This window comes from Caretta caretta, chromosome 14, assembly GCF_965140235.1.
Source record: "Caretta caretta isolate rCarCar2 chromosome 14, rCarCar1.hap1, whole genome shotgun sequence".
In the NCBI taxonomy this organism is placed as follows: Eukaryota; Metazoa; Chordata; order Testudines; family Cheloniidae; genus Caretta; species Caretta caretta.
This window is the reverse complement of record NC_134219.1, coordinates 40,697,413-40,725,020: the sequence shown is the minus strand read 5'-3', so window position 1 is coordinate 40,725,020 and position 27,608 is coordinate 40,697,413. Positions and strand designations below refer to the sequence as shown.

Sequence of the window (27,608 nt, the reverse complement as noted above, 5' to 3'; positions counted from 1 at the left end):
ACACGCAGTTCTGTGAGCTTACCAGGACAGGGGGATGCTGATGTCCATGTGAAGCCCCAGTGACCACCCTCCCCCCACACACACACACCAGCAGAGGGGGCTTGTTGCAGGATCGGAGCCTTTTGGGGACATTTCTCACCAAAGCTTCCAAGGCTGGAATGTTCCCAGTGATCTGGCTCCAGCTCAGCAAACAGCCTGAGTCAGTTCCAGGAAGGGAAACACCCAGCTGCTGCTGCTGGAGGCGGGGCATATTTCTGAGCTCAGGAAAGTGAAACTACCCCTGTTCCACTGCCTGGAGGGAGCCATGGCTGCAGACAACCCCGCAGAAAGTCTCCAGGAGGAAGCGACATGTCCCATCTGTCTGGAGTATTTCACAGAACCGGTCACTCTGGAGTGTGGGCACAATTTCTGCCACGTCTGCGTCAGCCAGTACTGGGAGGGATCCAGTACAGACACCTCCTGCCCTCAGTGCAGAGAAACTGCGCAACAGAGAAACCTCAGGCCCAACCGGCAGCTGGGAAACATGGTAGAAATCGCCAAGCGGCTGAGTTTCCGGGCAGCGAAGGGAGCAGGAGGGGGTGGGGTGTGTGGGGAACACCAGGAGGCTCTGAAACTGTTCTGTGAAGAGGATCAAACCCCCATCTGTGTGGTTTGCCATCTGTCCCGGGCTCACAGAGCTCACACGGTGGTTCCCATAGAGGAGGCTGCCCAGGAGTACAAGGTAGGGAATTGCTGTCAAGTTTAATGGGTAATAACTTTGGATTTTCATTACAGGCTGATTTCACTGGAAGTTGCCTGTCACAGGTGTGACGCATCACTCAGCTCTGTAAAGCCTTCATTGTATGGGAGATGCTGAAACAAAATGAATGATCTGGCAGTGTGGCAGCAGAATCAGAATATCAAGTCTTAAAAGATATCTGCTGTGGGAAACTTTTCTCTGAGATTCTGAATGCTTTTCAAACCCAGCTTCCACTGCTGAAAGAAGGGGACGTTTTACACAACGGACAGTGTTAACAATCAGTGAGATTTAAATCACAAGAGCTGCAGGCCAGTCTATGTGAGTGTGTTACCTTCAGACTGGAGAACTGATCACTTAAATATCAACACTGTTAATTATTTTGTTCCCCTGTGAGAGCGGAGAGGGAGAATTGCAGCTCGGCACCATTTATTGCCAGTGACGCCTCCTTCTGGTGCCACAAGCGGGTGATGTTTGGGAGATGCCACCTCTTCTGTTCCCCCCAGTAAAGGAGGACCCGGCCCAGAGAGTCCAGCAGACCCTAGGGGTATATTCGAGCCCCATGAGGGGAGCGAGGCCCCAGAAGCCCCTTGGAGCCCATCAGCCACTCCATCCTGTTCTGAACATTGCACCATCTACTGTGAACAGATCGTGGTGTCTCCTTTTGGTGACTCACATGGGTGGAGCTTCTTTTGTGGGTGGAGATTCAAAGAATCCAGCTACACTCCCCCCCCCCCCCCCCCCCAGCCCCAGTTCTGATCCCTGCTCATTTATGAAGCTGCTTTGCTGGATGCAAAGGCTGCTTTTCTGCCTCCTGTCTCTCACTAGCCCCTGTTGGCTCCCTCCCTCGCTGCTTCCCTGCAGCAGCACCCCAGGGGTGTCAGCTGAACAGCACCCCAGGAGCTCTCAGCAGCAGCTGCAGCCTGGGCCCTTGTCAGGGAGGAGGAGAGAACTCGAAGGCTCAGAGAAAAGAGAGAGAGTGAAATGGGGAGATCTCTGGCGGGGGCTCAGGAGGGGACTCTGGGGGGCTACCATGGGTGTTGCACAGAGCGGGGCTGACGGGGCAGGAGCATGTTGCTGTGCTGTGTGAATGAATCACACGCTGTCAAAGGGGAAGAGAGCCCTGGGTTATTACAGCTCTGGAGCCGTTATAATTATGGGTGGCCCATTCCCCCAGATCGAGTGTGTTCCCTGTTCCTCACTGACCTCCAGCCACATCACAGCTTCACCCTGCACTGTTAACGGGACTGCACTGGCTCAGGTGCTCAGCTGCTGCCCGAGGGAGGCCACATGGGCGCCTGGACAGACGAGAGCCCAGTGGGGTCTTGTTCCTGGCCTGGGTCTGGGGTACAGTGGAGCGAGGTGCTGTCCCAACCTCTTCACTCGCACTGGCAGGAGGGATCGTTCAGAACCTTCCCAGCTATTTCCCCTCTGGCCTGTGCTCAGGGATGGGAAACTTCAGCTAAAACACAGGACTTGAGAAGTCCTGAGTGTCTGCACGAAGCAGAGCCCCCGCTCTGAGACTGGCGTCTTGGCTCCCATGAGGCCTTTGGGGCCAGCAGAGCCAAGTCAGCTGCTCGCTTCCAGGGTATTTTACTGCTCCTGTATGAAATGCCAATATGGATAGTGCTGTCCACCCATCGGACAGGCAGACTAATGGCTGTTTATTGCACACGATGCCCCTGCAGGTGAAACTCCAGGGAGCCCTGGGCCCTCTGAGGAAGAAGCTGGAAGAGGCTCTGGCTCTGACCTCTGAAGAGGAGGAGAAAACCACAGAGTGGCAGGTGGGTGTCCGGGTTTATTCCACCCTGAGCCCTTCTGCCTGCAGCGTTCCCAGGAATGACAGGGCCATAAAGCTCCAGGATGAGGTTATGAACCTGCTCTGGTTGTTTGCTCCGTGGCACAGGCTTGGTGCCGGCCATGGAAGGTGCATGCCTCCAGCGTCTGGGGAGCCCTGGCATGAGTGCTGGAAATTCCCCAGTGCCTGGATCATCACCCTGCCCACTGCTCCAGACCCATTTGGCCTCCTTTCCCCATGGCCCCACCCAGGTTCCACTCCTGCTCTGCCCCATGCCCTGCTCCCGCTCAGCCCCCTTCCCAGAGGCTCCCAGCTCATGATTCACTGCTGCAGCTTGCTCCTCTCCCCCACCCCCTCCTGCAAGGCCCCCTCACCTGCTACTTGCTCCTTTCCTCCCCCTCTTGCCTTAAGGGCGAGTGACAGGGGAGGGGCGGAGAGGAGCAAGTGGCGGGGCCCCCCACACAGCTGATGGGCGGCAAGCAGCGGGTGCTGCGGGGTTCGGGGGAAGAGCGGGAGCGAGGGCACAGGGCGGAGCGCAGGCAGGACTCCAAAGGCAGCAGGTCTGCAGCCTGCCTCCAAAGGGAGGGGCGCGGCATCCTGTTTGGGGAGGCTCAGCCTCCCCTGGCCTGTGGTACCTGCCATCCAGGGTGCTGGCAGCATCAGGCTGTATCTCCGGTGGGGATCTCAGCGCAGCAGCTCCTGTAGGCGGAGGAGGAGGGGCAGTTCCTGGCCCTTGTACAGTGATGCAGACCCACCCCTGAGATCTCGGATGGGGCAAATTCTCCATACTGGGTGCAGTGTTTTCACTATTCCATGGATCCTGTTTCCCTCCTGCAGGTGGGGAGGGTGTGTCGGCTGCTCCAGCCATCGGTTTTCAGTGGCCTCCATGACAGCTCTGCAGCTTCTCTGCAGCCTGGAGGAAACAGATTGTTCCTTCTCTCCCTGCACCCACAGTCCCTGCAATGAATCTGCCCAGTGCCTGGGCCAGACACTGGAGCTGGGAGCTGGGAGGAGGATTTGCCCCCATGGGTGAGGTTCAGATTCGCTCAGCTGGCTGGGCTGGGGGCACGCTGGGAGCTGAGCTCCTCTGAGCATCAAACCCAGTGGTGGGTGTCAGAGGAACAGCCGTGTTAGTCTGTATTCGCAAAAAGAAAAGGAGTACTTGTGGCACCTTAGAGACTAACCAATTTATTTGAGCATGAGCTTTCGTGATCTGCCCCCAGGGGCGTCTACATGGCCCCAGCAGCTAGCTGCAGGCTAGTCCCTGAGTGACACCCAGGGGTCTGGGTGGGTGTGAACAGCCCGTGCTGCTGCGGCTTCATAGCTACCAGTGCCCGAGCTCGCTAGATCAAAGCTAGCCGGGGTTGTGTCTACACACGGTGCTGTCAGACCTTCATTGCAGTGTGGACACCCCCTGAGTGAGCAGAGCCAGGGGCAGGTCAGTGTAAAGCCAGGCAGCGCTCGGCCACCTCACAGCCTCTCCTGCCATCACGTGGCCACTTCATCCCAGGCACCTGCTACTGTTACTGTGACTTTACCTGTGCTTGTCTGTAGCCAGCTGATGAACCCAGGGGACAAAATGTCTGTTCTGGTTCGCCTGCCTTTTCCAGTGAAATCCCTGCAGAGAGCGGGGGCGGGGGGGGGGTGAGGAAGATGCCAGCAGCAGGGAGGAGAGGAGAAGCAGGTGTCCCACTATTCAGATAAAAATGGCCATTTACAAGAGCTGAAATGCTCAGAGCTTGGTGCCCCTGGTTCTGCATCTGACGCCGTGTTTAGAGCCCGGCGGAAGTGGGCTGGTTTCCAGAGGACAGAACCGCAGCAGCTCCCACTCCCCGCACCGGAAGCAGCTGGTGCTCAGTTCCTCAGACAAGAGGGATTTAGGTGCATAACAATTAACAGCCAGGTTTGAATGTGTCCGGCAAAGTTCCCAGCCGGCGCCATGGAGGCGGCTGCACCTTGGGACAGTCACTGGGGTGGTTCTGAAACCCTTGATTATTGCCCAGCGAGAGCGAGTTACGTCCCACAGCACCAGAGGTCACAGCCCAGTGATCAGTGTCACTCGGTGCAGAGTAACTGCAGCCCCAGCGACTGTGAGATGAGGCCCAGCAGGGGCGGCCAGTCACCCACTGAGAGGGGCCGTCATGGGCTTGAGCCAGGTGGGGAGTATCCCCACGGGCGGGAGCAGGGCCCGGGAGGCGACAGGCCCCCCCATGAAGGATGCGTTGTCCGTGTCTGATGGGGGGAGATGTTAGGGGATATGGTAACGCTGCACCACTCGAATTAGCTGTAACTCAACAGCTTCCAGGGGGCAGGAGGGGAAGGAGGCTGCAGGCCCACGGCCCTTTGCAGGGTCCAGGCCACATGCACAAAGCCTCGGGCAGGTGCCCACAGGGTCTCCTGAGGGGGCTGGGCCTTGTCAGGGCTGTACCCGAGTTGTCTGAGTGCCCTGTGGCTGCCGCGCTCCCAAGGGCGGGGTGGGGGTTAGTCTGGGGGATCGGTCGGTGTCCAAAGCCCATTGGCAGATGGGTCCAGGGGTGCTGGAGGGCTGCGCTGGGAGCTCGGGTTAGCCAGGGCAGAGGTAGGAGGTGGACGTTACAGCGCTCAAGCAGCTGCCTCGACACTGGGCACGGCCCCTCCCCCACCACACAGGTGAGCCGGACAGACAGACGGGTTAGAGCCCTGCACAGGGAACGGGAGGGGGGTCAGCTCAGGGCACAGACTGGTGGGGGGAAGGGCTGGGGGCTCACACACTGGGGTTTCAGGGAGGAGGGCTCTGGGGACAGGGGACGGGCTGGGGAAGCTGCTGAAGCCCCTGGCCCTTTTGGCATCTCAGGGAGAGTAAGAGGGACTTTTCCCAACATCACTGTAGCCCAAGTCACACTGGAGGGCAGGCTCACCCCAGGGTCACCCAGCACCTCTAGGCTGAGTTGCAGGGGAGCTAGAGAGGCCAGTGCAGAGCAGCCAGCCCGTCCCCCTACCAGGATCATCACCGGCTCAGCATCGTTCCCACGGCTCCTTTCAGAGAGCATGTGGGGACACAGCTGGCATCAGCAACCTGCTGCTCTGTGATCCTGGAGGGCTTCCTAAAGGCTGCGATCCCAGGGGCACTGGGCACATGGGCATGGGGCACTCGGCAAGGCTGTGTGAGGCCAAAGCCAGCCCTGACAATATCCTGGGCGCCCAACAGCCATGTGAGCCCCAGGATGGCACCCAAAGAACTATAAGCACCAGCCCTAAGTCCTGAATGTTGCAGCCCTGGGAGCTGATTGTCAAAGAAGGAGCATCACCCACATCCTGCTGTGACGGCTCCCCCGGGTGTCTGAGTGCCCAGCACTTGGCACCCAAATCCCTCCACAGATGCCCTGTGCAGCCCCCTGTAAATCTTTACTGTCCCCTCGATTTCTCCCCACTCCACTGTGTCCATCCCTTGCCACCTGCAATAACATACTGTGTCTTTACAAAGCACCGTAGACAACCCTGCTATGGAACTGGTCATATTAAGTAAATACCCTTAAAAACTGATACTGATCTAATATCCCCTGTTTCATGGACAGAGGCCCAGTCCATGTAATACAACGTTTGGATCACGTTTTCTCTGTGCCTTTCCTATTTTTCTATCTCAAGGGGAAAGTGAAGAATAAGAGAGAGATGATTGCAGGTGAATTTAACAAACTGCACACACTGCTGAGAGAGGAGGAGCAGCTGCTTCTGCGGAGCCTGAAGGAGGAGGAGAGGGAGACTCTGCAGAGACTGCAGGAAAATGTCACCAAACTCTCCGGGCAAAGCTCCTCTCTGCAGCAGCTGATCACAGAGATAGAGGAGAAATGTCAACAACCGGTTGCGGAGCTGCTGAAGGTGAGATGGCATCAAAATTCTCCACCCATCCAGAATTATAACTCAGCTCCATGGGTCTGGATTCCAACAATTAGAGTCAATGTGTTCTGTGGTTTACTGACAAACAGAACATCAGGCTGAGGGCTCCATCAGATCCCAAATATCGCAGTTCATGATACAGGGGAATTCTCCTCATGGAGGTCCAGTGAGGCCGTGGGAGATTAAATGGATAATACAAAAATGATACTGAGCTAAACCCATCCCTGCTCTGACCCCAGAACATTGGACCCAACAGTCAATAAACACAGATACTGGTGTGTTGTGTCCCTAGAAGGGAGAACCCTTGAGCTAAATTCCTGTCTCCCCTATATGTATGAAACAAGTGTTCAAAACAGTGAAGCCTGGGAAGGTTGATCTATTTTCTACAAGAAAGTTTGATGCCCAGAGTGAAACTCACTCAGTTCTATGCACATTGTGTTAATACAGGACATTGATTCTCTTTTTCCTTTCAGGATGTGACAAGCACATTGAGCAGGTGTGTTTCCTATGTTCATTGCTCTTATATTCTTGGTGGTGGTTCTGGGATGTTGTGCATACAGAGCAGCTGAGTGATGATGGGACGTTATCTTCATAGGAGCGAGAATGTGAAACTCCAGGAACCAGAAGCTGTTTCTACTGACCTGAAGAACGTATATAAAATTTCCCTTGACATGAGGGAAGCGCTGAAGAGATTTGGAGGTGAGTGGCGTGTACTGGGACATTCAGCTGTATTGTGCCTGGGGATCTGGACAGAGCCTGGGACCCCAGGACACGCTTGCACCCAGCTGACAGGCTTGGAGCTGTGTGAGAGCTGGAGGCTGATGCGCTGAGTGCTGGGCAGTTTGCCCGCTACTTACAGCCACCTGCTGATACTTGCCCAGGTGTGTGACCAGGCCCCATCACTGTGACATCCTGACTCCTCCATGGCTGAGTTAATGGGTGTCCCTGAGCCAGGTGCTGTGAGGCCTGGACTGGGCCCACTGTGCTGGGAGCTGCACAGACTGGTAACGGATGATGTGTCTGTGCCTCTGTCCTGGGACATGTGAGGGCTGCGTTGTGTGGCCACCGCTCAGCACTGCCCCAGCCCCCTTTAGCCAAGGCTGGCCGAGCTTTCTGAGCTGGAGGAGGGGCCGGTCTGGCTGCTGCAGTCTGACCTGGGCCGTGTGTTACTGGGTAACAAGCTGAATCCTACGGGCCCCTAGTCTGCTCTGAGCACAGCCCAGTGTGAGATTGGGTCAGTGGTTTGCTGCTCAGTGAGGTGAGACTCACTCACAAGAGTGTGACCCTGTCACAGTGTCTGAGCGTGAGCTGCCCCCATCCAAACCCCTCCCCACAGCCCCAGCGCGGAGACCGGGTAGAAAGGCACAAACCTGACGGCGAGGAGGGACAGAGAAGAAACTAAGGCCGAGGAGAGGGAGAGTGGGAAGGTTCAGTGAGCTCGGTCTCTGAAAGTTGAACTGGCCCTTTCATCCTACCCCCGCCCTCCTCTCTTCCCACCCCCAGCAGGGGGCAGTCGAAGGGGCCAAGCTGGGTGTGTCTGTCCCGGCCGATGGAGGCTGCGCAGTGGGTGCCGGCTGCAGGGCCAGGATCTCAGGGCTGCGGGGAGCAGGAACCCCAGGCTGTGGGGGAAGCAGCTTCCCCTCTGTGGCTGGCTGGAGCCAGCACATCCCTGCTCCCCTCCCCCCTCGCTGCCCCCAGCCCAGCCCAGTCTGTGCCCACCGGACCCTGAACACGGCTGGGCTCTGGGCCATTCCACAGCCCTGGCCCCTGAGCCTGTCGGGATCCTGAGCCAGTCACCTCCGTGCCTCCTTCTAGGGGATCAGCAGCCCCTGGGGAGCCTCCTGTCACCCCCCGGAAACCCCGTCCTGGGCAGGGCCCCAGGCCCTGAGTCACTCGCTGGCTGCTCCCGGCTGGCCAGGCCCAGGGTCTCCAGCAGGGCCCTTGGTGCCGGCCCCGCGCTGGCTGCCAGAGCTCCCAGCCCCTGGCCCAGCCCGGCCTGTTGTCCCAGCACCGACCCCTCCCCTGCGGGTGGGGGGGGACCCTGCTGCTCTCAATGGCTGAGCCCCCCCCCGCCGCGGCCTCTGGTGCTGCGCTCGCAGGCTCAGCCCGTGCCAGGGCCAATGCGGCGCTGCTGGGGCTGCTCCTCCCCCGGCCCCTGGGTTCTCTGGGTCTGGGCGAGTGGCCGGGCGAGTGGGCAGGGACCTGCTCAGAGACACGCGCCCTGTGCTGCCCCCAGAGGGCAGAGACCAGCCAGGGCCGGGCAGCAAAGGGCCACCGTGCTGGGATTAACCCTTTCCTGCCAGCCCCCCCAGCAGCCCCGGCCGGTCACTGCCACTCGACTGCCCACGCTCTGACCCCAGGGACCCGGGTCCGGCAGCTCGGGGGAGTCGCTGGGTGAATGTGTGGGGCAGAGTAACCAGGGCTCCCTGCGCCCCAGGGTCTCCGTGTGCGATGGGGAAGGCCCCGCGCTGTCCTGCAGACCTTAGGGGCTGGGCAGTGAGTGTTATTATTGGTATAGCGCCCACGAGTGAGCCAGGCACTGCAGAGACAGAACACGGGGCTGCCAGCCCCACAGGGCTCCTGGTCTGAGTGCAGACAAGGCCCAGCAAGGGCAGCAGCAAACACTGGGGGAGGGGGTACAAGGGTCCCATTGTGAGGCCAGCCGCTCCCTGAGCCCATCCCGTGCCTGTCTTCTGGGTGTGGCAGACAGTATTGTAGGACCCTGATGGCTCCATACTGGGCTCTGGGTCACCGCCAGGGAACAGGACAGGGCAGAGGCAGCCTGAGGTCGGGGGGAGCTGGAGGCTGTGGGGGAGCGGGAGCAACCTGGGAGCGGGGACAGGGACACTGGATGCCAGGTGGGTGGCCCTGTCATAAATATAAAGGGAAGGGTAAACCCCTTTGTCCCTCTCCCTCCTCCCAGCTTTTGAAAGTATCTTGTCTCCTCATTGGTCATTTTGGTCAGGTGCCAGCGAGGTTACCTTTAGCTTCTTAACCCTTTACAGGTGAGAGGAGCTTTCCCCTGGCCAGGAGGGATTTCAAAGGGGTTTACCCTTCCCTTTATATTTATGACAGGCCCAAAAACCTGTGCTGTGTTCGCTCCAAATTTCCACTCTGTGCTGCAGGCTCTGTTGGGGTCAGATGCTGTGGTGAGGGGCCCGCCCAGACAGACTGAAGAGAGCGAGGCTCTGTCTGCATGGGGAAGGGGCAGCAGTTCTGTTAAATTGGTTCTAGTTTTGTAGACTCATCATGCGGTGGCGCCCTCACGTACCACCCTCAGTCATTTCAGGGTGTCTTGGCAAGCATCTTGCCTCAGTTTACCCTCTTCAGCACTTCTTAAATTACGCCTCACAGTCCAAAAGACCTGAGAGAAATGTCCCCTCCTGGGGTCCGCTCTGAGTCCAAGTAAACCCCAAAATAAAATCTTTTCCTTCACTCTGCTCCAGCCTCCAGCTCCTCACTGTTTTCAAGTCAGGAGTCCTCAGTCCTCCTTCCCAGAGCTGGGCTTGGATTAGTTTCCCTTGTGGAATCACATGACTCCAGCCCTCCTTCCCGGAGCTGGGGTCATTTCAGACTGTGCCTTTATTCTCTGCATCCACTTTCTCCAGCCGGGGGCAGCTCTCCAGGGCTCTGACCTTCTACAGCTGCTGCTGTCATCTCTGGCAGCACCTCCCCGTTAGGGGAGCTCCTCTGTCTAGGACAGTGGTTCCCAAACATTTTTGGTTATGCCCTCTGTCTAGGTTCCTTCCCCACTCTGAACGCTAGGGTACAGATGTAGGGACCTGCATGAAAAACCTCCTAAGCGTCTCTTTACCAGCTTAGGTCAAAACTTCCCCAAGGTACAAAATATTCCACCCTTTGTCCTTGGATTGGCCGCTACCACCACCAAACAAATACTGGTTACTGGGGAAGAGCTGTTTGGACACGTCTTTCCCCCCAAAATACTTCCCAAAACCTTGCACCCCACTTTCTGGACAAGGTTTGGTAAAAAGCCTCACCAATTTGCCTAGGTGACTACAGACCCAAACCCTTGGATCTGAGAACAATGAAAAAGCATTCAGTTTTCGTACAAGAAGACTTTTAATAGAAATAGAAGTAAATAGAAATCACCTCTGTAAAATCAGGATGGTAGATACCTTACAGGGTAATTAGATTCAAAACATAGAGAACCCCTCTAGGCAAAACCTTAAGTTACAAAAAAGATACACAGACAGAAATAGATATTCTATTCAGCACAATTCTTTTCTCAGCCATTTAAAGAAATCATAATCTAACACATACCTAGCTAGATTACTTACTAAAAGTTCTAAGACTCCATTCCTGGTCTATCCCCGGCAGAAACAGCATATAGACAGACACACAGACCCTTTGTTTCTCTCCCTCCTCCCAGCTTTTGAAAGTATCTTGTCTCCTCATTGGTCATTTTGGTCAGGTGCCAGTGAGGTTACCTTTAGCTTCTTAACCCTTTACAGGTGAAAGGATTTTTTTTTTTCTGGCCAGGAGGGATTTTAAAGGGGTTTACCCTTCCCTTTATATTTATGACACCCTCCCTTACCTGGTTTGTGCCCCAACCCCAGGAGCTGCGGTCAGGAGCTGGGCCAGGAACAGGGCTGCAACTGGGACTAGGACCTGGGGGCTGTGTCTGGAAGTGGACCCACTGTTAGGGCCGGGAGCCGCAGGCTTCAGCTAGGAGCGAAGCCGCTGGTGCAGCCTGAGCTGAAACTAGGGCTGCAGTTGGGGCCAGGAGCTGGGGGCTTTGGCCGGGAGTGGAACCACGGTTGGAGTTGGAGCTGCAGCTGGGGTCGCAGCCTGGAGCAGGGCCAGGAGTCGGTGGCTGAGGCTGGGGCTGGAGCTGCAGCTGGGGCTTAGGGTGGGGCCAGAGTGGAGGTGGGGACAGAGTAAGGCTGGTTGGTGTTCCCTTCCTGCCACCCATGGGGGCTGGTCCATGCCCTGCCATGCCCCCAAATGTTCCTCCACACCCTCTAGGGGGGCACAACCCACAGTTTGGGGACCACTGCTCTGGAAGCACCCCTTCCAGGCTCCTTGCTCTGGTGAGCTCTCCTGGGAGCTCCTCTTCTCGGCAGCTTCCTGTCCCTAGGATTCCTTTGGCTGAGCCCCGGTAACCCTTTTTCAGGCTCATTAATTATTTAGCTGCCAACTAGTCACATAGGGATTTAATTACTTCCATGTCGGTCTGGGTTGTCTCATTCTCCCTTACAGGAGCCTGTCACAGGTAGTCTGGTCCCTAACTCCCATAAAAGGGCCAGCCCTCTTCATACATTTCCCCCCACCCCCAGAGCCAACCTATATTCAGAGGTAGGCTTGACCATGGCTGATACTTGGTTATGTTCTGCAGCTGGGGTGGGGTGGGAGGTACTTCCTGCCCTGCTGCCACAAGGAAATCTGCAAGGCCCTTGGCAATAATTTTATTCTCGTCACCGAAGCGTGAAGTTTGATTCCCCAACTTTCTATGTAGCTCATGTCATGGGTAAAATCCCCCATAGTCTTCAGCATGTCATAGTTCAGAACAACTCTTTGGCCATAGCAGAGATAGTCAATAACACTGGGCTTTCGTCATTGGTGTGATGGTCCTGTCGCAGATATGGGCTGGCTACGGAGCTTCCCTCTCAGCCAGATACACACCAGATGTGTTCATCACAAAATCCTTGAATTTTCCGCCAAGTATGACTGAGGTCAGCTTAAATATGGTATTTTACACCCAGCGCTATCTAGTGGTTGAACAGCAGAATACAGTTTAGCGCTCCATTACATCTCCCCCTTTAAGTTTTACATTCCGACCATTTATAATATTTACATTATCTCACTGTCTTTGAACTTCAGTGCAGATCAGTCTGTTAGGTGTCTCTGGATGGTGCTGGTCTTTTAATTACACAACCCGAACAGGTAACAGCTTTGTCATCTGGCTGTCCATTAGTTCCAATGACTGACTATGGTCAGTCTGAAATCCTTGAGTCATCTTCTTTTTCTGCATCCATCATCTGCAGAGTTTGCTCAGTTGATTGTTCTTTCTGAGGAACAAATTGTAGATGTTGACAGTTTCTGTTGAACTCTCCTCTCTTGGTCTTGATCACATACAACCTGGGTGTTGAATTCTTTTTCTTTACAACACCTGGAATATTCCATTCTTTTTCTCCATCCAGTTTGACACAAACATGGTCATGGTTCTAGGCCTGGTAGTTTTCTGAGTGATGTCTGTTGTAAAAGTGTTTGCAAGCTCTTTTTGCCTTTTTATTCAATTTGACTACTTTTTCCATGTCTGACAACTTTGGAGGTAGATTCTTTTCCAAAGTTGGGAGGGTAGTTCTGAGTCGTCTTCCCATCAGGAGTTGTGCTGCACTATATCCAGTAGCTGCTATTGGGGTGATCTATAACTCAGTAGAGCAAAGAATGGATCTTCCTGCTGAAGGATATTCTTCACTGTCTGTGCAGCTCTCGCAGCCTCTCCATTCGCTTGTCAATAATATGGGCTTCTCGTAATATGAGGAAGATCATATTTTGTTTGGATAAATTAAATTCTACGTCAGTGAATTATGTTCCATGCTCTGTCACAAGTTCTTCTGGAACCCTAAAATGACCAAAAGTGCACTTCAGTTGCTCTATAACACTCTGGTCTGTTATGTCTTTCAAGTACACTCTTTCTACATACCTGGAAAAATACTCCATGACTACCAGGTAAAGATGTCCCCTGAATTCACATAACTCTGCAGCTAGTCTCTTCCAAGGCCTCTTTCATTCAGACTAGCTCCTTGTTAGTGTCACTAATTACTACTGGCCGTATCGTTTTCCCCGCAGCCTTCAGTAAAAGAGCTATGGGAGCCCATGGGGAAATGTTTCTACCAAGGGCAAATTTAACAGCAGCTCTGGAGTGTTTCATAGCTGATGTCCTGAGCCTGCCCTGCCCGTAACTGTGCGTTTCCGGCGATGTTGACAGTCACTCACTGCAAGTCACTGGGATTTGGGCTCCTAAGTTGCTGGGACACGTTTGAAATAGAGCTGGGTGTAATTTGGGGGGCAAATAGTTTATTTGCTGAAAAATTATATTTTGGGTTGACAAACTATTCCTGAATCCATGTCGAGTTTGCTGAATAGTTTCAATGAACAGAGAGAGGTGCCAACACTTCCCTTCCAGCCTTTAGCCCTGTGTCTGGGCCCTCAGCGGGGAGCCCCCGGTTCCATCCGACTGTGGGATGTGGGGCAGGAATTGGAATGTGGGAATCCAGGTTAGGGCTGGAACTGCTGGGCTCCAGGTGTCTGATGTGGGGCTCCCACAATCTCTCCTGCTGAAGACGCCCCCCTGTGTCTAAACACTGCCATGGGCATGGGCCAAAGCGTGGGAGTGAGACTGACTCTGCAGGCCAGTGGGTCGGGCTACACCTGGCAGCCCAGACTCCAGCTCCCCTGGTCTAGTGACCCTGTAAATACTGATCCATAACCCCAGTGAGGGGAGGGGTTCTGGCCCCTGGCACAGCAGTGTCTCAGCCATGTCGGTGCCCCACTGCAAACCCCGAGTGCAGATGCACTGCACGGGTGTGAACTGGGCCTGGCCCCTGGTGCAGCTTCTCCCAGATGGAGTGGGCAGCAAGTGGGGAAATGCCCCCTCCCCCACCCACTGCCCCAGCCTCATTAGCAATGGCCCCTAATCCCCCCAGCACCCCCTCAACTCCTATCTCCCTCTACCCTGACCCCTTCCGGCAAGCCCAGACACCCTGCCCGTGCCCTAGCATGGAGAGTCCCAGCTACGCCCCGTGGGTCAGGGCTGCACCCCCAGTGTGTGTAGGGATGGCACCAACCTGCTCTTAGCAACAAACCAGCCACACACGGCCCCAAAGCAATAGAGATTCCCTGGGGCCTGCCCCCTTCACCTCCCTCTGTCCCCCTGGCACCTGCCCCTCCCTTACTCTTCCCTCGATTCCTGTGCCCACCTGACCCCTGCCTCTATCCTGTCCCCTCACCCTCACCCCAAACTCCTGCTTTGCCCATGGGACCTTGCCCCTCTCCCCACCTTTGTCTCCCTGGCATGTGCCCCTGCCCTCCACCCACTTCTGTCCCTTGGCACCTGCCAATCTCCTCATGCCCCTGTGCCCACCTGGCCCCTGCCTCTATCCTCACCCCTCTCCTTCTTCTCACCCCCTTTCTTCTCCCCTGGGCCCCTGCCCCTCTGCCCGCACTTTGCCTCCCTGGCATATGCCCCTGCCCTCCACCTCTGCCCCCCTGGAACTCACCCCTCCCTTCTCCCCCTGCCGTCCTGTCACCTGCCCCTCTCCCCCAAACATCCTTTGCACCCTGGAGCCCACCCACTTCACCCCCTACTACCTTCTGGAATGAACCTCTCCCCTTTCCCCCTCTGCAGCTATTTCTCCCCCCATCCTCTCGCCCCCCCACACACCCCTGGTGCCTGTCCCTGCTCTCACCCCCTCTGCCCTTCCATGCCCCCCCACCCATCACCCTCCTCTGCTGTCTTGGCTCCTGCCCTTCTCACCCCCCTCAGCCCCGCCTGTTACCCGTCCCTCTCCCCACCCTCTCTGACCCCCGGCACCCTTCCCTTCCCTCGTCCCCCTGTGCCCACCCCTCCTCTAGCCCCACTCTGACTTTCCGGATCCTGCCCCTCCCCATTCCCCTCTCCTAACACCTCCCTCTACCCACCTGCCCTGGCTCTCTCCTCGCCCCTCTCTGGCCCCTCGTGCACACCCCTCCCATCGCCCCCCTCTCTACCTCCTGGTGCCTATCCCTCCTTCCCCTCCCTCCCTGTGTCTGCCCTTCTGCTCAACCCGCTCAATCCCCTGGCACCTGTCCTTTCCCTGCCCCCCCCCCCGCACTCTCCTGGTGCCGACCCCTTCCCTCACTCACCCTGCCCCCCGGTACCTGCCCCTCCTCTTGCCCCCTTCCTCCCTGATGACCACCCCCCTCACTCCCTCTGCCCCCTGACTCCACTCTCCTCATGCCCCTCTTCCCCCATGACCCATGGCTTGCCCCACCCTCTGCCTTTCTCGTGACCACCCCTCCTTTCACTCCCCATCTCCTGGCACCCACTCCTCCCCACCCCCTTCCCTCCTTTTTGTCTGCCCCCTTCCTTTACCCACTTCTGTCCCCTGGCACCTGCCCCTTCCCCTCTGGCGCCCACCTCTTCCCTTTCCCCCCTCTGCCCCCAATACTGCCTCTTGCCCCTTGTTGTCCCTGGTGCCTGCCCCATTCCATGCCTCACCACTGTCCCATTGCTGCTTGCCCATCTGCTCTCCCTCCTGTGCCCCCTGGCTTTCACCCCTCCCCTTGTACCCCTCTAGTCTCCCTGCACCCACCCCTTCCCTTGCCGTCCTACCCACGGATGACCACACCTTCCCTCACCGCCCTGCCCATTAGCCCCTGGTGCCTTCCCCATCCCATGCCCCACCACTGTCCCCCAACCCCCCCAGCATTTGTCTCTGCCCCCGGTTCCTGCCCCTTCCTTCTCCCTCCCTGGCCCCCACTTCTCCCTTCAGTACAAGCCACTTCCCTCGCCCCCACCCCCTGTTGCCTGCCCCTTCCCTTGCACCCCCTCCCCTGCCAGCTTCCCCTTAGTTCTTCCCCCTTCCTTTCCCTCACTCTCTGCCTCCCTAAAACCGGCACCCCTCACCCCCCTCTAGTCCCCTGGTGTCAGCCCCTCTGTTCACTCCTCCTCTGCCCCCCTGAGGCCCATATCTACCATTGAAAATGTAACCCTTCTGCCTGTCAGAGTTGGCAGCAACAAGGGCCGGGTTCAGTATCTAGGGGTTCCACTCCAATAACACAATCCAAAACCGGCTCGAGCCCCCACCCCGTGACCTGGGACAAATACATACTACCCCCGCTGGGCGCCTCCAAGAGGCAATACTTCCCCTCTCGCAAGCACAGAGTCTGAGTGTAACAAAAAGCCTTTTAATAACAGAGAGAAACAATGTGGCGTTATGTTGGGGAAACACCAGGAACAGGATTCCTAACACAACCCATGAGCAAAAACCCACCCCAAGCAAATTGGGGCATGTCCTTTCCCTTTAGTTCTTGAGTCCAGCAACCCCAAATCACCAAAAGTCCCAAAAGTCCAATGACCCAGAAGTCTCTGTCCCTGGTCAGGGCAGCCCCAGAGTCCAAAAGTTTATCTGCAGAATTTTACTCCCCAGTCTGGGTAAAAATGTGCCTATGGGGGCAGGGGGGAGAGAGAGAGAGAAGAGGTAAGGGGCACCTTACATGACCTGAAGCTGACTACCCCACAGTCCGCTGGCCGTCCTGCAAATTGCTCTGCTCGACCAGCCGCTCTGCTCACTGTCCCGCACGCTGCTCCACCATATATTTTCAGGCTCCCCCACTACTTAACACAACACTCAGTGATGTCAGCTCTTAGTAAGTTTAGCTCTTTTGTGATTTCAGCTTGTAGTAGGGGGCCTCAGTGTTAGTGCACCATTAGCCCAAAGTGAATTCAGCTCAGCAGCCTGTAACTAGACTCCCAATGAAATCAAAAGTAGCTCTGATATTCCACAGTGGAGAGAGAAGGAAGTGCAATTAGCATATATGGCCCTCACCAGGGAAACCCAAAACACCAAGTATTAATACCTGTTCCCAGCCTCTCTCAATTCACAGAATTTTGGAACCCATGTCCCTTGCCTAGTGAGTACTACTTAGTTGATGGCGAGTCCCTCCATCACAACAAAAGGCCAAGTACAGTTCCACTGTCCTTGATTCCCATAATCAGAGTAATAATAATTTTTTCTTCCTGCCCCAATAACAGAGACACTGGGGATCCCACAGCATCCAAAGTGACCATTTGGGCAGCTATGGCCTCATTCTAGGCCGGGTGGATGTGCCTATGCAAATGAGATCAGCCCCTGAAGTTCTTTTCCACAACTTGCCACACCTCACCACCAGATGTCAGGGTGGAGCTCATCCTGACTCTGCTTACACTACCATCTGCCTCCAGGGTGCCTGCCCCTTCCTTTGCCCCCTCTGCCTGCCTGGTGCAAACCCCTTCCCCTGCCTCCCTTTAGACCCCCGGTCTCTGCCCTTCCCCTCACCTCAGCACTGGCCTGCCCCTCACCTCCCCCTCTCCTAATCTCTGGGTCCCACCCCTCCCTTCATCCTCCCTCTGCCCCCCTGGTGCCCACATCTCCCTTCATACTCCTCTGCCCCCCTAGATCCTGCCCTTCTCCACACCCCTCTCTCTGCCCCCTTTGGCTCACCTGCTCCCTCACCCCCCATTCTGCCCCCTGGCACCAGTGCCTGCCCATTCGCTACCCCCCATGGTTCCACCTCCCCACTCCTCATCATCTCACCCCCTGGCAGCTCACCCTCCCCTTGACTTCCCCTTCCCCATTGGAGCTCCCCCATTCCCTCACACCCCTCTGCCCCTTGGTGCCTGCCCCTTCCCTTGCCCCCCGCAGCCCCCTGGGGTCCATCCCCTTCTTCTCCCATGGAGCCCACCCCTCCCCCCATCCCCTGCAGCCCCCAGGATCCTGCCCTTCGCCCCCCCTCTGTTCTTATGGTGCCTGCCCCTTCCCTTGTCCCCACATTGCCCTTGTGCCTGCCCCACCCCTCTACCCCTCCCCCCTCTGCTCCTGTCACCTGCCCCTCCCCTGTACCGCTCCCCCCTCTGCTCCTGTCACCTGTACCTCTCCTTTCCTCTCCCAGCATCAGCCTCTCCCCTCCCCCCTCCCCCACTGACACTTCCCACCCCTCCCCCGCTTCTCCTGCCCTTTCCCCCCATTGTCTCCTCACAGACAAAGGGGCCCTGACTCCCCTTAAGCAACACCCCCCCACACCCAATGATTAACAGGGACGCAGGTTAATTTCGCTTCGATCCCGGTGACCAGCCGCTGCCCCCGGCCCTGACTCTGTGACTCTCTCCCCAGTGGACATGACTCTGGATCCAGACACGGCTCATCCCGAACTCGTCCTGTCTGAGGATCGGAAATGTGTGAGAGATGGAGACAGACACCAGGATCTGCCCGACAACCCTGAGAGATTTGATCCTTGTGCCTGTGTCCTGGGCGCTGAGTGGTTGGCGGGCGGGAGGTGTTACTGGGAGGTGGGGGTGGGAGACAAGACTGAGTGGGACCTGGGGGTTTGCATGGAATCTGTGCGCAGGAAGGGGGAGGTCACACTCACACCTGAGGATGGATACTGGGTCGTGCGGCTGGAGGACGGGAAATACGAGGCCTTCACCTCCCCCTCGACCCCCCTCCCCGTGAACGTCCGGCCCGGCCGGGTGGGGATTTTCCTGGACTATGGGGCGGGCAAGGTCTCGTTTTACAATGTGACTGACAGGTCCCATCTCTTCACGTTCACTGGCACCTTCTTCGGGATGCTCCGCCCTTATTTCCATCCTGGTCTCCATGCTGAGGGTGAAAACGCGGCTCCCCTGATCCTCTGCCCGGTCGAGGGGAATCTCGGTCCCTGACAGTCACAAAATAAAATATTAAATTGTCAGACGGGGTTGTTCCGTTACAATGTACGTGTCATAAACATCACAACTACACACATGTGCAGCTGCTCTCTCCCTCTCTCTCCCCCCCCCCCGCCTCCTTTATTGTCTTGGCTGGTTCTCTCTGGGAGGCAGGGCACATACACCCACCTCCTGCACTACACCTTTGAAAATTAATAGCTTAAAAATGATAGAATTAATGAAGCAATATATTTAAATTCACTCATACAAGATTATATAATATTCTTTGAAGTTCTGTCAGCATTAATTCACTTTCTAGCTGCATATAATCGGTAATCAAGATTTGACCCTTCCTTGCTTTTCCTCACAAAACATGGTCCCCAACCTCAAGTGCTGTATTCTTATATACCAGGGGTCAGCAACCGTTCAGAGGTGGTGTGCCGAGTCTTCATTTAGTCACTGTAATGTAAGGTTTTGTGTGCCAGTCATACATTTTAACGTTTTTAGGAGGTCTCTTTCTATAAGTCAATAATATATAACTAAACTATTGTTGTATGTAAAGTAAATAAGGTTTTTAAAATGTTTAAGAAGCTTCAGTTACAATTAAATTAAAATGCAGAGCCCCCCCGGCCCTTGGCCAGGACCCGGGCAGTGTGAGTACCACTGAAAATCAGCTTGCATGCCGCCTTTGGCACACGTGCCATAGGTTGCCTACCCCTGTGAAATACAAAAACGTCTTCTATAATCTCATCTTTGTGGTTTATTTTTCTTTAGAAATATTATTTGCAGGGAATGTCCTGTCAGTGTCCACTGTTGATTTCAGAGTACTGCCAGGCTTTCCATGTTCTTGGTTCTAAGGACACAACAAATGTAGTTTGATACAGAAATAGAGAAGGGGTTGTATTCCTTTACTCAATCATCACAAATTAACTTAATTGTAGTAAAGATGCTGGCACTTAATGACACATAACATGAAATTTGGTGACGTTTTATTGGAAGACCTTTCTTCTCGGCCATAAATCAGTCAAAAGGGTGCTATTTTTGTTGTCATGTGAGGTTTAGAGTACAAAGAAAAGAAAGTTGCTCCAGGAAATTCATCACAATTCCTCTGGGTTCTGTCCACCACCTTCTGGAATGCTCTGTAAAAATAGTGACCGATTGGTCCAATTCCTTGATGTTAGCGATTGAACCTAATTTCTGGAAGAGCTGGCTGAGCAGCGTGTGAGGGGAGGCACATCACATGGCATTGCTAGGACCACTTTTTGTTTTAAACGTGATGTGTTATGAACATTTTCAATGTAATAATTCAGTTTTGAAGATTTATTCACAGTATGCCATCCATGGCAGAGTGCCCTAAATGTACGTTGATTATTTGAAAATAAATACCCTAACATTATCTTGTGATGGATTCATTTGTGGTTTTATTCAGTCTGCTGCTGTCTTGATGGCATGGTCTGCTGAAGCTCTGTGTCACCCGGCCATGATTCTGTAATTGACCATCTAGTGAAAATAACACCAAATGTAAACTGTTACCTCGTTATTCAATTCCGAACCTAGATCTGCCAGTATCTGCTCTGGACAGCCATGTTAATATATCATTTCACATGTCTTCTTCTCCACCTCATGTGCTTTCATAGTTCTAAGTGGAAATTCTTCTACCCATTTCGAAAAATCGTCTGTAGCTCTCAGTACATACTGGTATCGCTTCTGGGGTACTAGATATCGCCCGATTAAATCTGCTCTCAGTAATTCCCAAGTTTTAACAACCTATGTGCAAGAACACAGGCTAGAGTTCTCATTTGGATCTTTCCTATGACATTTTTATTATAATCCCATCTATAGTAAGCAAAGTAAACATTATAATGTGGTTTCTATAACAGTTGATGTCTCCACACAGTCAGAATCTAACTTTTGGTGTTTTTCAGAAGTAAATAAATACAGGACAAATTTCTGCAACTGAGAACGTGCATAAATACACCTTGCAGGGTCGGCGAGTTATATGGGCCCGTGGTGCTCATGCTCCAGCAATATTCAGGGCCTGGGAGCCTGGGTCCACCAATGTTTGGGGCCGGGTCTCTGCCCCGGCCCCACCTGCTGCCCCCATGGGCCTTCCCTGGAGCGCCCCCGGCCCCGCCAGCTGCTCCGCGCAGTGCTCCCTCACCGGCCGCTGCTGGCTACAACACAGGGACCGGCGCGGGCGGCAGGCTGAGGTGGCCACTGCGGCTGCGGAGGGAGGAGAGGAGGAGGTGCACATGTGATGGCAGCCCCCCCCCAGCACCTACTGGGAGACGACTCCAACTCCGAGGAGGCTTCCTGGAGTCTGGATCTGAGCAGCTGGGGCATGGGTCTGTGTTGGACTCGTGCCCCCGCCCGCAGTCACCTCTCCTGCCCCAGGCTTGGCAAGGAGATGCCCCATCCCCCACCCCCAGTGATGCTACGGTGAGGGGCAGCAGCAGGGGAGGAGGTGCACACGTGACCACAGCCCCCCACCCCCCCCCGTCTTCTGTCACCCACCACAAGGGAGGCGAGGGGGTTCCTGGACCTGAGCAGCTGGGGCTTGGGTGAGTGTCGTCACACCCTGGCCTCCCCCCTCCGCAGTTACCACTCCTGGCCCAGGCTGGGCAAGGGGCAGCCCCATCCCCCACTGGACAACAACGAAAAGTGTTTGCTGCCTCCTGAAGAACATCGCAAAAGAAGGGGCGACAATTTGTTTTAATTTTAGAAAGTCTTTGCTTTTGAGGGCTATTGATCCAAGAGTGCTGGGTTGTTTCTCTATTCAAAAGAGTATGAATAAAGTTGATATTCTTAGTTAAATACATATTTCTTATGACAGTGATATTGTGGAATAGAGGGAAACTGTTAAAGGCTTCCTGTTTCCAGTCCACTTTTACATTATTTTAAAAAAATATATATCGGCTTACAAGGCAGGTGTGAACGTCCCATCGGCTCCACTCTGCATCTTTAGGAGCCTAAATAACTTTGCAAATGTGGCACAGAGACTAAGGAGCAGATTTTAGAAGGTCTGTAGACACCTAAAGATGTAGCTTGGCATCTAGTGGGATTTTCAAAAGCACTTAGGTTCCTAATTCCCATTGGAAGCGAGGTGCCCAGGCACCTTTGAAATTTCCCCAGAATCACTCGGCCAGCTCACCACAGGCTGCTTCCCCCACACAGGGTCCCACCTGGGCACTTACAATTTTTGGCATCAACTTTTTTTTATTATTGTGTCAAATTCAGAAAATTGCAGAATGTTCTAGGGGAGGAGACCTAAGTCCCCTCATTTTAAAGCCTCCCCCACAGCCTCTCAGAGAAGCCCAGTGGGGTCGGCTCCAGGCCTGGCTTGGGGGGATTCCCAGGTCCCCTCAGGACCAATAACTGCATGGTCTGACTCCCAAAGACAAGCCGAGCCCAGGATCCCAGTGAGTGTGATGGGGCCAGTGAGCAACAGGGAATGTCCCGGCATTTACTGCCCGAGGGACTCATTGTCCATGGCGAGGAGTGAAACAGCCACGGGGGCCAAGAGTGAGAGCGCCAGGCCCTGCTGTACGGACTGCTTTGTGCTGCCAACTTAGCTGTGTCAGGGAAACTGGTCCCAGCGCGATGGAGGGAGGGGTGGGGACGGGGAGTAGGGACAGCTGGGGAAGGGAAGTCGGTAGCTGGGCCAGGGGAATGGGAGGGAGAGCCCAGACCCAGGGTTGTGTGAGCGAGGGGCCCAGGATGGGCAAATGGGACCTGGGAGCCCAGGAAGCTCTTCAACCCTCTCCCCACCTCAGCCTCTCACCTAGCCTATACCCCACCCTATATGCTTTTAACTTTGCACCTGCCTCCATGCCTGGACGCCCACCCTGACCTATTGCCCTGGGCCTGCAGACTTCTCCTTCCATACACCCATTAGTGAGCCCCTGAGCCCAGCCCTGCTTGGAAGCACCCAGGGCAGGGACCATACAACATGCCCAGGGCACTGAGGGGGCTACAGAAATAATACAGAATAATAGTAACACCAGTAATTCTTCACGCAGAGCAAAGGCATAAATAAAAGGCAAGAGACCAAGACCGGGTGAGGCAGCGGCCAGGGGAGGACAGAAAGGCTGAAAGCAGAGCTGGGGAAATCATGTGCAGAATGTGACGTGTCCAGTGAGCTCAGCTTCTGTTCCCCTTTGTCAGCTGCCCACAAACTGATCACAATTTTCTCACATTTATTTGTTCAAATACATTTGTCAAATACATTGATTTCTGTGGAGTCAGTTATGATTGGACACACAGGTCACATGGGATTGTTTCTGTTTCTTGATTGGCTGAATTTAACTCTTAGAAACAAGGTTTTGGTGCAAATATTTGGGATTCATGCTTTGGTGGGGTTCCTTGCCTGCTGAAAGTTATACACATACTTAAGGACCTTGTTGGGTCAGGGCCTAAATGTTCAGACATTGCTTCCCAGGAATATTTTATAACATTTAGTAGAAATCCTTTGTTTGCATGGACATTCCTGCCAGCAAGCGCCGTCGATGGAATATGCATGCGATGAATGCAGAAGGGGCAGGAGCTAAAGGGAATTCATGGGGAGTCAGGCACCTAACTCATGCAGGCACTTTTGAAAGTCCCACTAGGCTTCAGTCTGCATCTTTAGGAGCCTAAATAGCTTTGCAAATCTGGCACAGAGACTAAGGGGCAAAGTTTGGAATGTCCGTAGTCACCTAAGGATGTAGTTGGCATCTAGTGGGATTTTCAAAAGCACCTAGGTGCCTAACTCCCATTGGAAGCTAAGTGCCCAGGCATCTTTGAAAATTCTACTAGGCGCCTATCTGCATCTTGAGACACTAAAACACCTTGGAAACTCTGGGCCTAAGTGACTTGCCTAAGGCCACACAGGGAGTCTGTAGCAGAGCAGGGAATTATGCACCTTACCCTGGAACTCCCTACAGAGCCGCATCTGAAGCGTCTCAGATCCCCTGAGCTCGGTCAGCACAGGCAGCGGGGTGTTTAATGACTGTTCCCTGTCAGTGTGTTCTGGAGCACACAGGCTCCACGTCGCTGGTGCCCTGGCTCAGGGCCCGTCTGTCAGATAATAGTTCAATGATGTGGAAAATAGAGGAGCAGGTATAAATACAGGAAAAGTTGGGAGTTGCCTTCCCAGTGTGAGGTCAGTCTAACGAGACAATTCAACTAACAGTAGGATACAAAGGGAGGAAACATCACTTTTGTTGTGTTAATGAGAGTGGCCCATTTCAAACAGTTGACAAGAAAGTGTGAGTAACAGTAGGGGGAAATTAGTATGAGGAAAATGATGTTTAGGTTTTATAAGGACCCAACCAGCCCTAATTCAGTCTTTATTCTGGGGTAATGTGATGGTGTCCAGTTTGCAAATTAATTCCAGTTATACAGTTTCATGTTGGAGTCTGTTTTGGAAGTTTTTTTGTTGAAAAATTGCCACTTTTAGGTCTGTTATTGAGTGACCAGAGAGATTGAAGTGTTCTCTGACTGGTTTTTGAATGTTATAATTCCTGATGTCAGATTTGTGTCCATTTATTCTTTTGCGTAGAGGCTGTCCAGTTTGGCCAATGTACATAGAATCATAGAATATCAGGGTTGGAAGGGACCTCAGGAGGTCATCTAGTCCAACCCCCTGCTCAATGCAGGACCAATCCCCAAATTTTGCCCCAGATCCCTAAATGGCCCCCTCCAGGATTGAACTCACAAGCCTGGGTTTAGCAGGCCAATGCTCAAACCACTGAGCTATCCCTCCCGCCCATGGCTGAGGGGCATTGCTGACACATGATGGCATATATCACATTGGTAGATGTGCAGGTGAACAAGCCCTTGATGGTGTGGCAGCTGTGGTTAGGTCCTATAATGGTGTCCCTTGAATAGATATGTGGACAGAGTTGGCACCGGGGTGCGTTGCAGGGTTTGGTTCCTGGATTAGTGTTTTTGTTGTGTGGTGTGTAGTTGCTGGTGAGTATTTGCTTTAGGCTGAGGGGGCTGTCTGTAAGTGAGGACTGGCCTGTCTCCCAAAGTCTGTGAGAGTGAGGGATTGTCCTTCAGGATATGTTGCAGATCATTGATGATGTGCTGGAGAGCTTTTAGTTGGGGGCTGTAGGTGATGGCTAGTGGCGTTCTGTTACTTTCTTTGTTGGGCCTGTCTTGTAGTAGGTGACTTCTGGGTACCCTTCTGGCTCTGTCAATCTGTTTCTTCACTTCAATAGGTGAGTATTATAGTTTTAAGAATGCTGGATAGAGATCCTGTAAGTGTTTGTCACGGTCTGAGGGATTGGAGAAAATGCGGTTGTATCTTAGAACTTGGCTGTAAAAAATGGATCGTGTGAATTGGTCTGGATGAAAGCTGGAGGCATGTAGGTAAGTCGAGCAGTCAGTAAGGTGGTGTTTATGTGACCATCACTTATTAGCACTGTAGTGTCTAGGAAGTGGACCTCTTGTGTGGACTGGTCCAGGCTGAGGTTGACGGTGGGATGGAAATTGTTGAAATCCTGGTGGAATTCCTCAAGGGCCTCTTTCCATGGGTCCAGATGATGAAGGTGTCATCAATGTAGCACAAGTGGAGTAGGGGAGTTAGGGGACGAAAGCTGAGGAAACGTTGTTCTAAGTCAGCCATAAAAATGTGGGCATACTGTGGGGCCATGCAGGTACCCATAGCAATCCCGCTGACTTGAAGGTATAAATTGTCCCCAAATCTGAAATAGTTGTGGGTGAGGACAAAGTCACAAAGTTCAGCCACCAGGTTTGCCGTGATAGTATCGGGGATGCTATTCCTGACGGCTTGTAGTCCATCTATGTGTGGAATGTTGGTGTAGAGGGCTTCTACATCCATCGTGGCTAGGATGGTGTTTTCAGGAAGATCACCAAAGGATTGTAGTTTCCTCAGGAAGTCAGTGGTGTCTGGAAGATAGCTGGGAGTGTTGGTAGCGTAGGGCCTGAGGAGAGAGACTACATAGCCAGACAATCCTGCTGTCAGGGTGCCAATGCCTGAGATGATGGGACATCCAGGATTCCCAGGATTATGGATTTTGGGTAGCAGATAGAATCCCCCTGGTCAGGGCTCTAGGGCTGTGTCAGTGTAGATTTGTTCCTGTGCTTCTTTAGGGAGTTTTTTGAGCAGATGGTGTAGTTTCTTTTGGTAATCCTCAGTGGGGTCAGAGGGTAATGGCCTGTAGAATGTGGTGTCAGAGATTTGTCTAGCAGCCTCTTGTTCATATGCTGACCTATTCATGATGACGACAGCACCTCCTTTGTCAGCCTTTTTGATTATAATGTCAGAGTTGTTCCTGAGACTGTTGATGGCGTTGTGTTCTGCACGGCTGAGGTTATGGGGCAAGTGATGCTGCTTTTCCACAATTTCAGCCCATGCATGTCAGTGGAAGCACTCTATGTAGAAGTCCAGTCTGCTGTTTCGACCTTCAGGAGGAGTCCACGCAGAATCCTTCTTTTCGTAGTGTTGGTAGGAAGCTTTCTGTGGGTTAGTGTGTGGTTAGAATTCCCTGGGAATGGTGGGTAGAGCTAGACATTAACCTGGGTGTCTTGATAACTTTTCCCCTTAATTTTGAAATGCTATTTTTCTCTGTTGTTCTCACTGGACTGAGCCTATTTTCTTGAAAAAGAATAATCTGGCCAGATGAAAGAATAGCCGATAAAATCACATTGTTAGTTTCCCTCTGCTCCTTCCTCTTCAGTTACCTGGGGTGTGCCACGTTCACCTGAAAGCTGCAGCCTGAGGCTTATCTGGCACCTGGCTTGGGCTGGGGTTTGCACTTCAGCCTCGGGAGCAGGAGAACTCGCAGGGCCTCTGCAGAGTCACTCGGAGCAGCCCCAGGGCTGTTGTTACTTTCTGACATTTTCATTTTCAGGGACAGGATGGCGGAAGCCCAGAGGAGATTTAACAGACAAGACAGAACTCTGTGAGCTCAGCTCAGTGTCTCCCTGTAACAATAACCCAGGGGGTCGCGAGGCCCCTAACGATGCACAGTGCACTCAGGGCCGGTGCAACCCTTAGGCGAACTAGGCGATCGCCCAGGGTGCCAAGATTTGGGGGCACCAAAAAGCGGGGCCCCCAATTTTTTTTTACATTTTAACTTGTCTTCTCTCCGAGGAGCAGAGGCGCTGCCTGGCCAGTGAGCAGCGCACGGAGCCGGGGGATGGACCAGCGGGGAGGGGCGGGGCGGGTCCAGCTTTCACTGCGGCGGGCGGGGCAGCACCGCGGGCAGTAGCAGATTTACCATGGCGCCAGCTAATGCGCCAGGCCCACACTCCGAAGGGGCCCCAGCAGCCGCTCTTCTCCGTCCCCTGCTCTCCCCTGCTGGGGCAGAAGCTTGGTGCTGCGGCTCCCGGGGCTCTGTCCTGCTTCAACAGGGCAGGCTGTGCCGGCCACCAAGCTCCCCCGTCCTCCGCCTCTTCCCCAGCATGCTGGGTTCCCGCCTCCCCCCTCACTCCCTCTCCCTCCCTGCCACCCATCCGCTGCTGCCTGCGAGAGGGAGAGGGAGGAAGCGGAGAAGAGGCAGGAGCGGGGCCTTGGGGAAAGGGGTGGAATTGGGACATATCCCCTCCAGGCCCCTGCCATGAGCCTCTCAGGGCAGGGGGCTGGGAGCATCCCCAAGACCCAAGCCCACACCCCCAGCCCTCTGCCCTGACTCCTCTACCCCCGAGTCCTCTGTCCTGACTCCTGCACCCCCCACACCTCCCATCCCTGACCCCTGCACCCCCCACACCTTCAAGCCCCGACCCCTGCACCCCCCACACACCCCTATGATCCCATCCCTGACTCATGCACCTCCTCACACACA

At 54.3% G+C, this 27,608-nt stretch overlaps 1 protein-coding gene across 1 annotated transcript; it reads left to right on the top strand.

Annotated features, from left to right (window-relative positions):
• The first annotated feature begins 234 nt into the window (after window positions 1-234).
• On the top strand, window positions 235-20,212 carry LOC125621585 (E3 ubiquitin-protein ligase TRIM39-like). Its single transcript, XM_048818647.2, has 6 exons — window positions 235-721; window positions 2,425-2,520; window positions 6,159-6,389; window positions 6,881-6,903; window positions 7,003-7,106; window positions 18,284-20,212. The coding sequence occupies exons 1-6, from the start codon at window positions 305-307 to the stop codon at window positions 18,829-18,831; spliced, it is 1,419 nt and encodes a 472-aa protein (XP_048674604.2). The 5' UTR covers window positions 235-304; the 3' UTR covers window positions 18,832-20,212.
• Window positions 20,213-27,608: the final 7,396 nt, after the last annotated feature.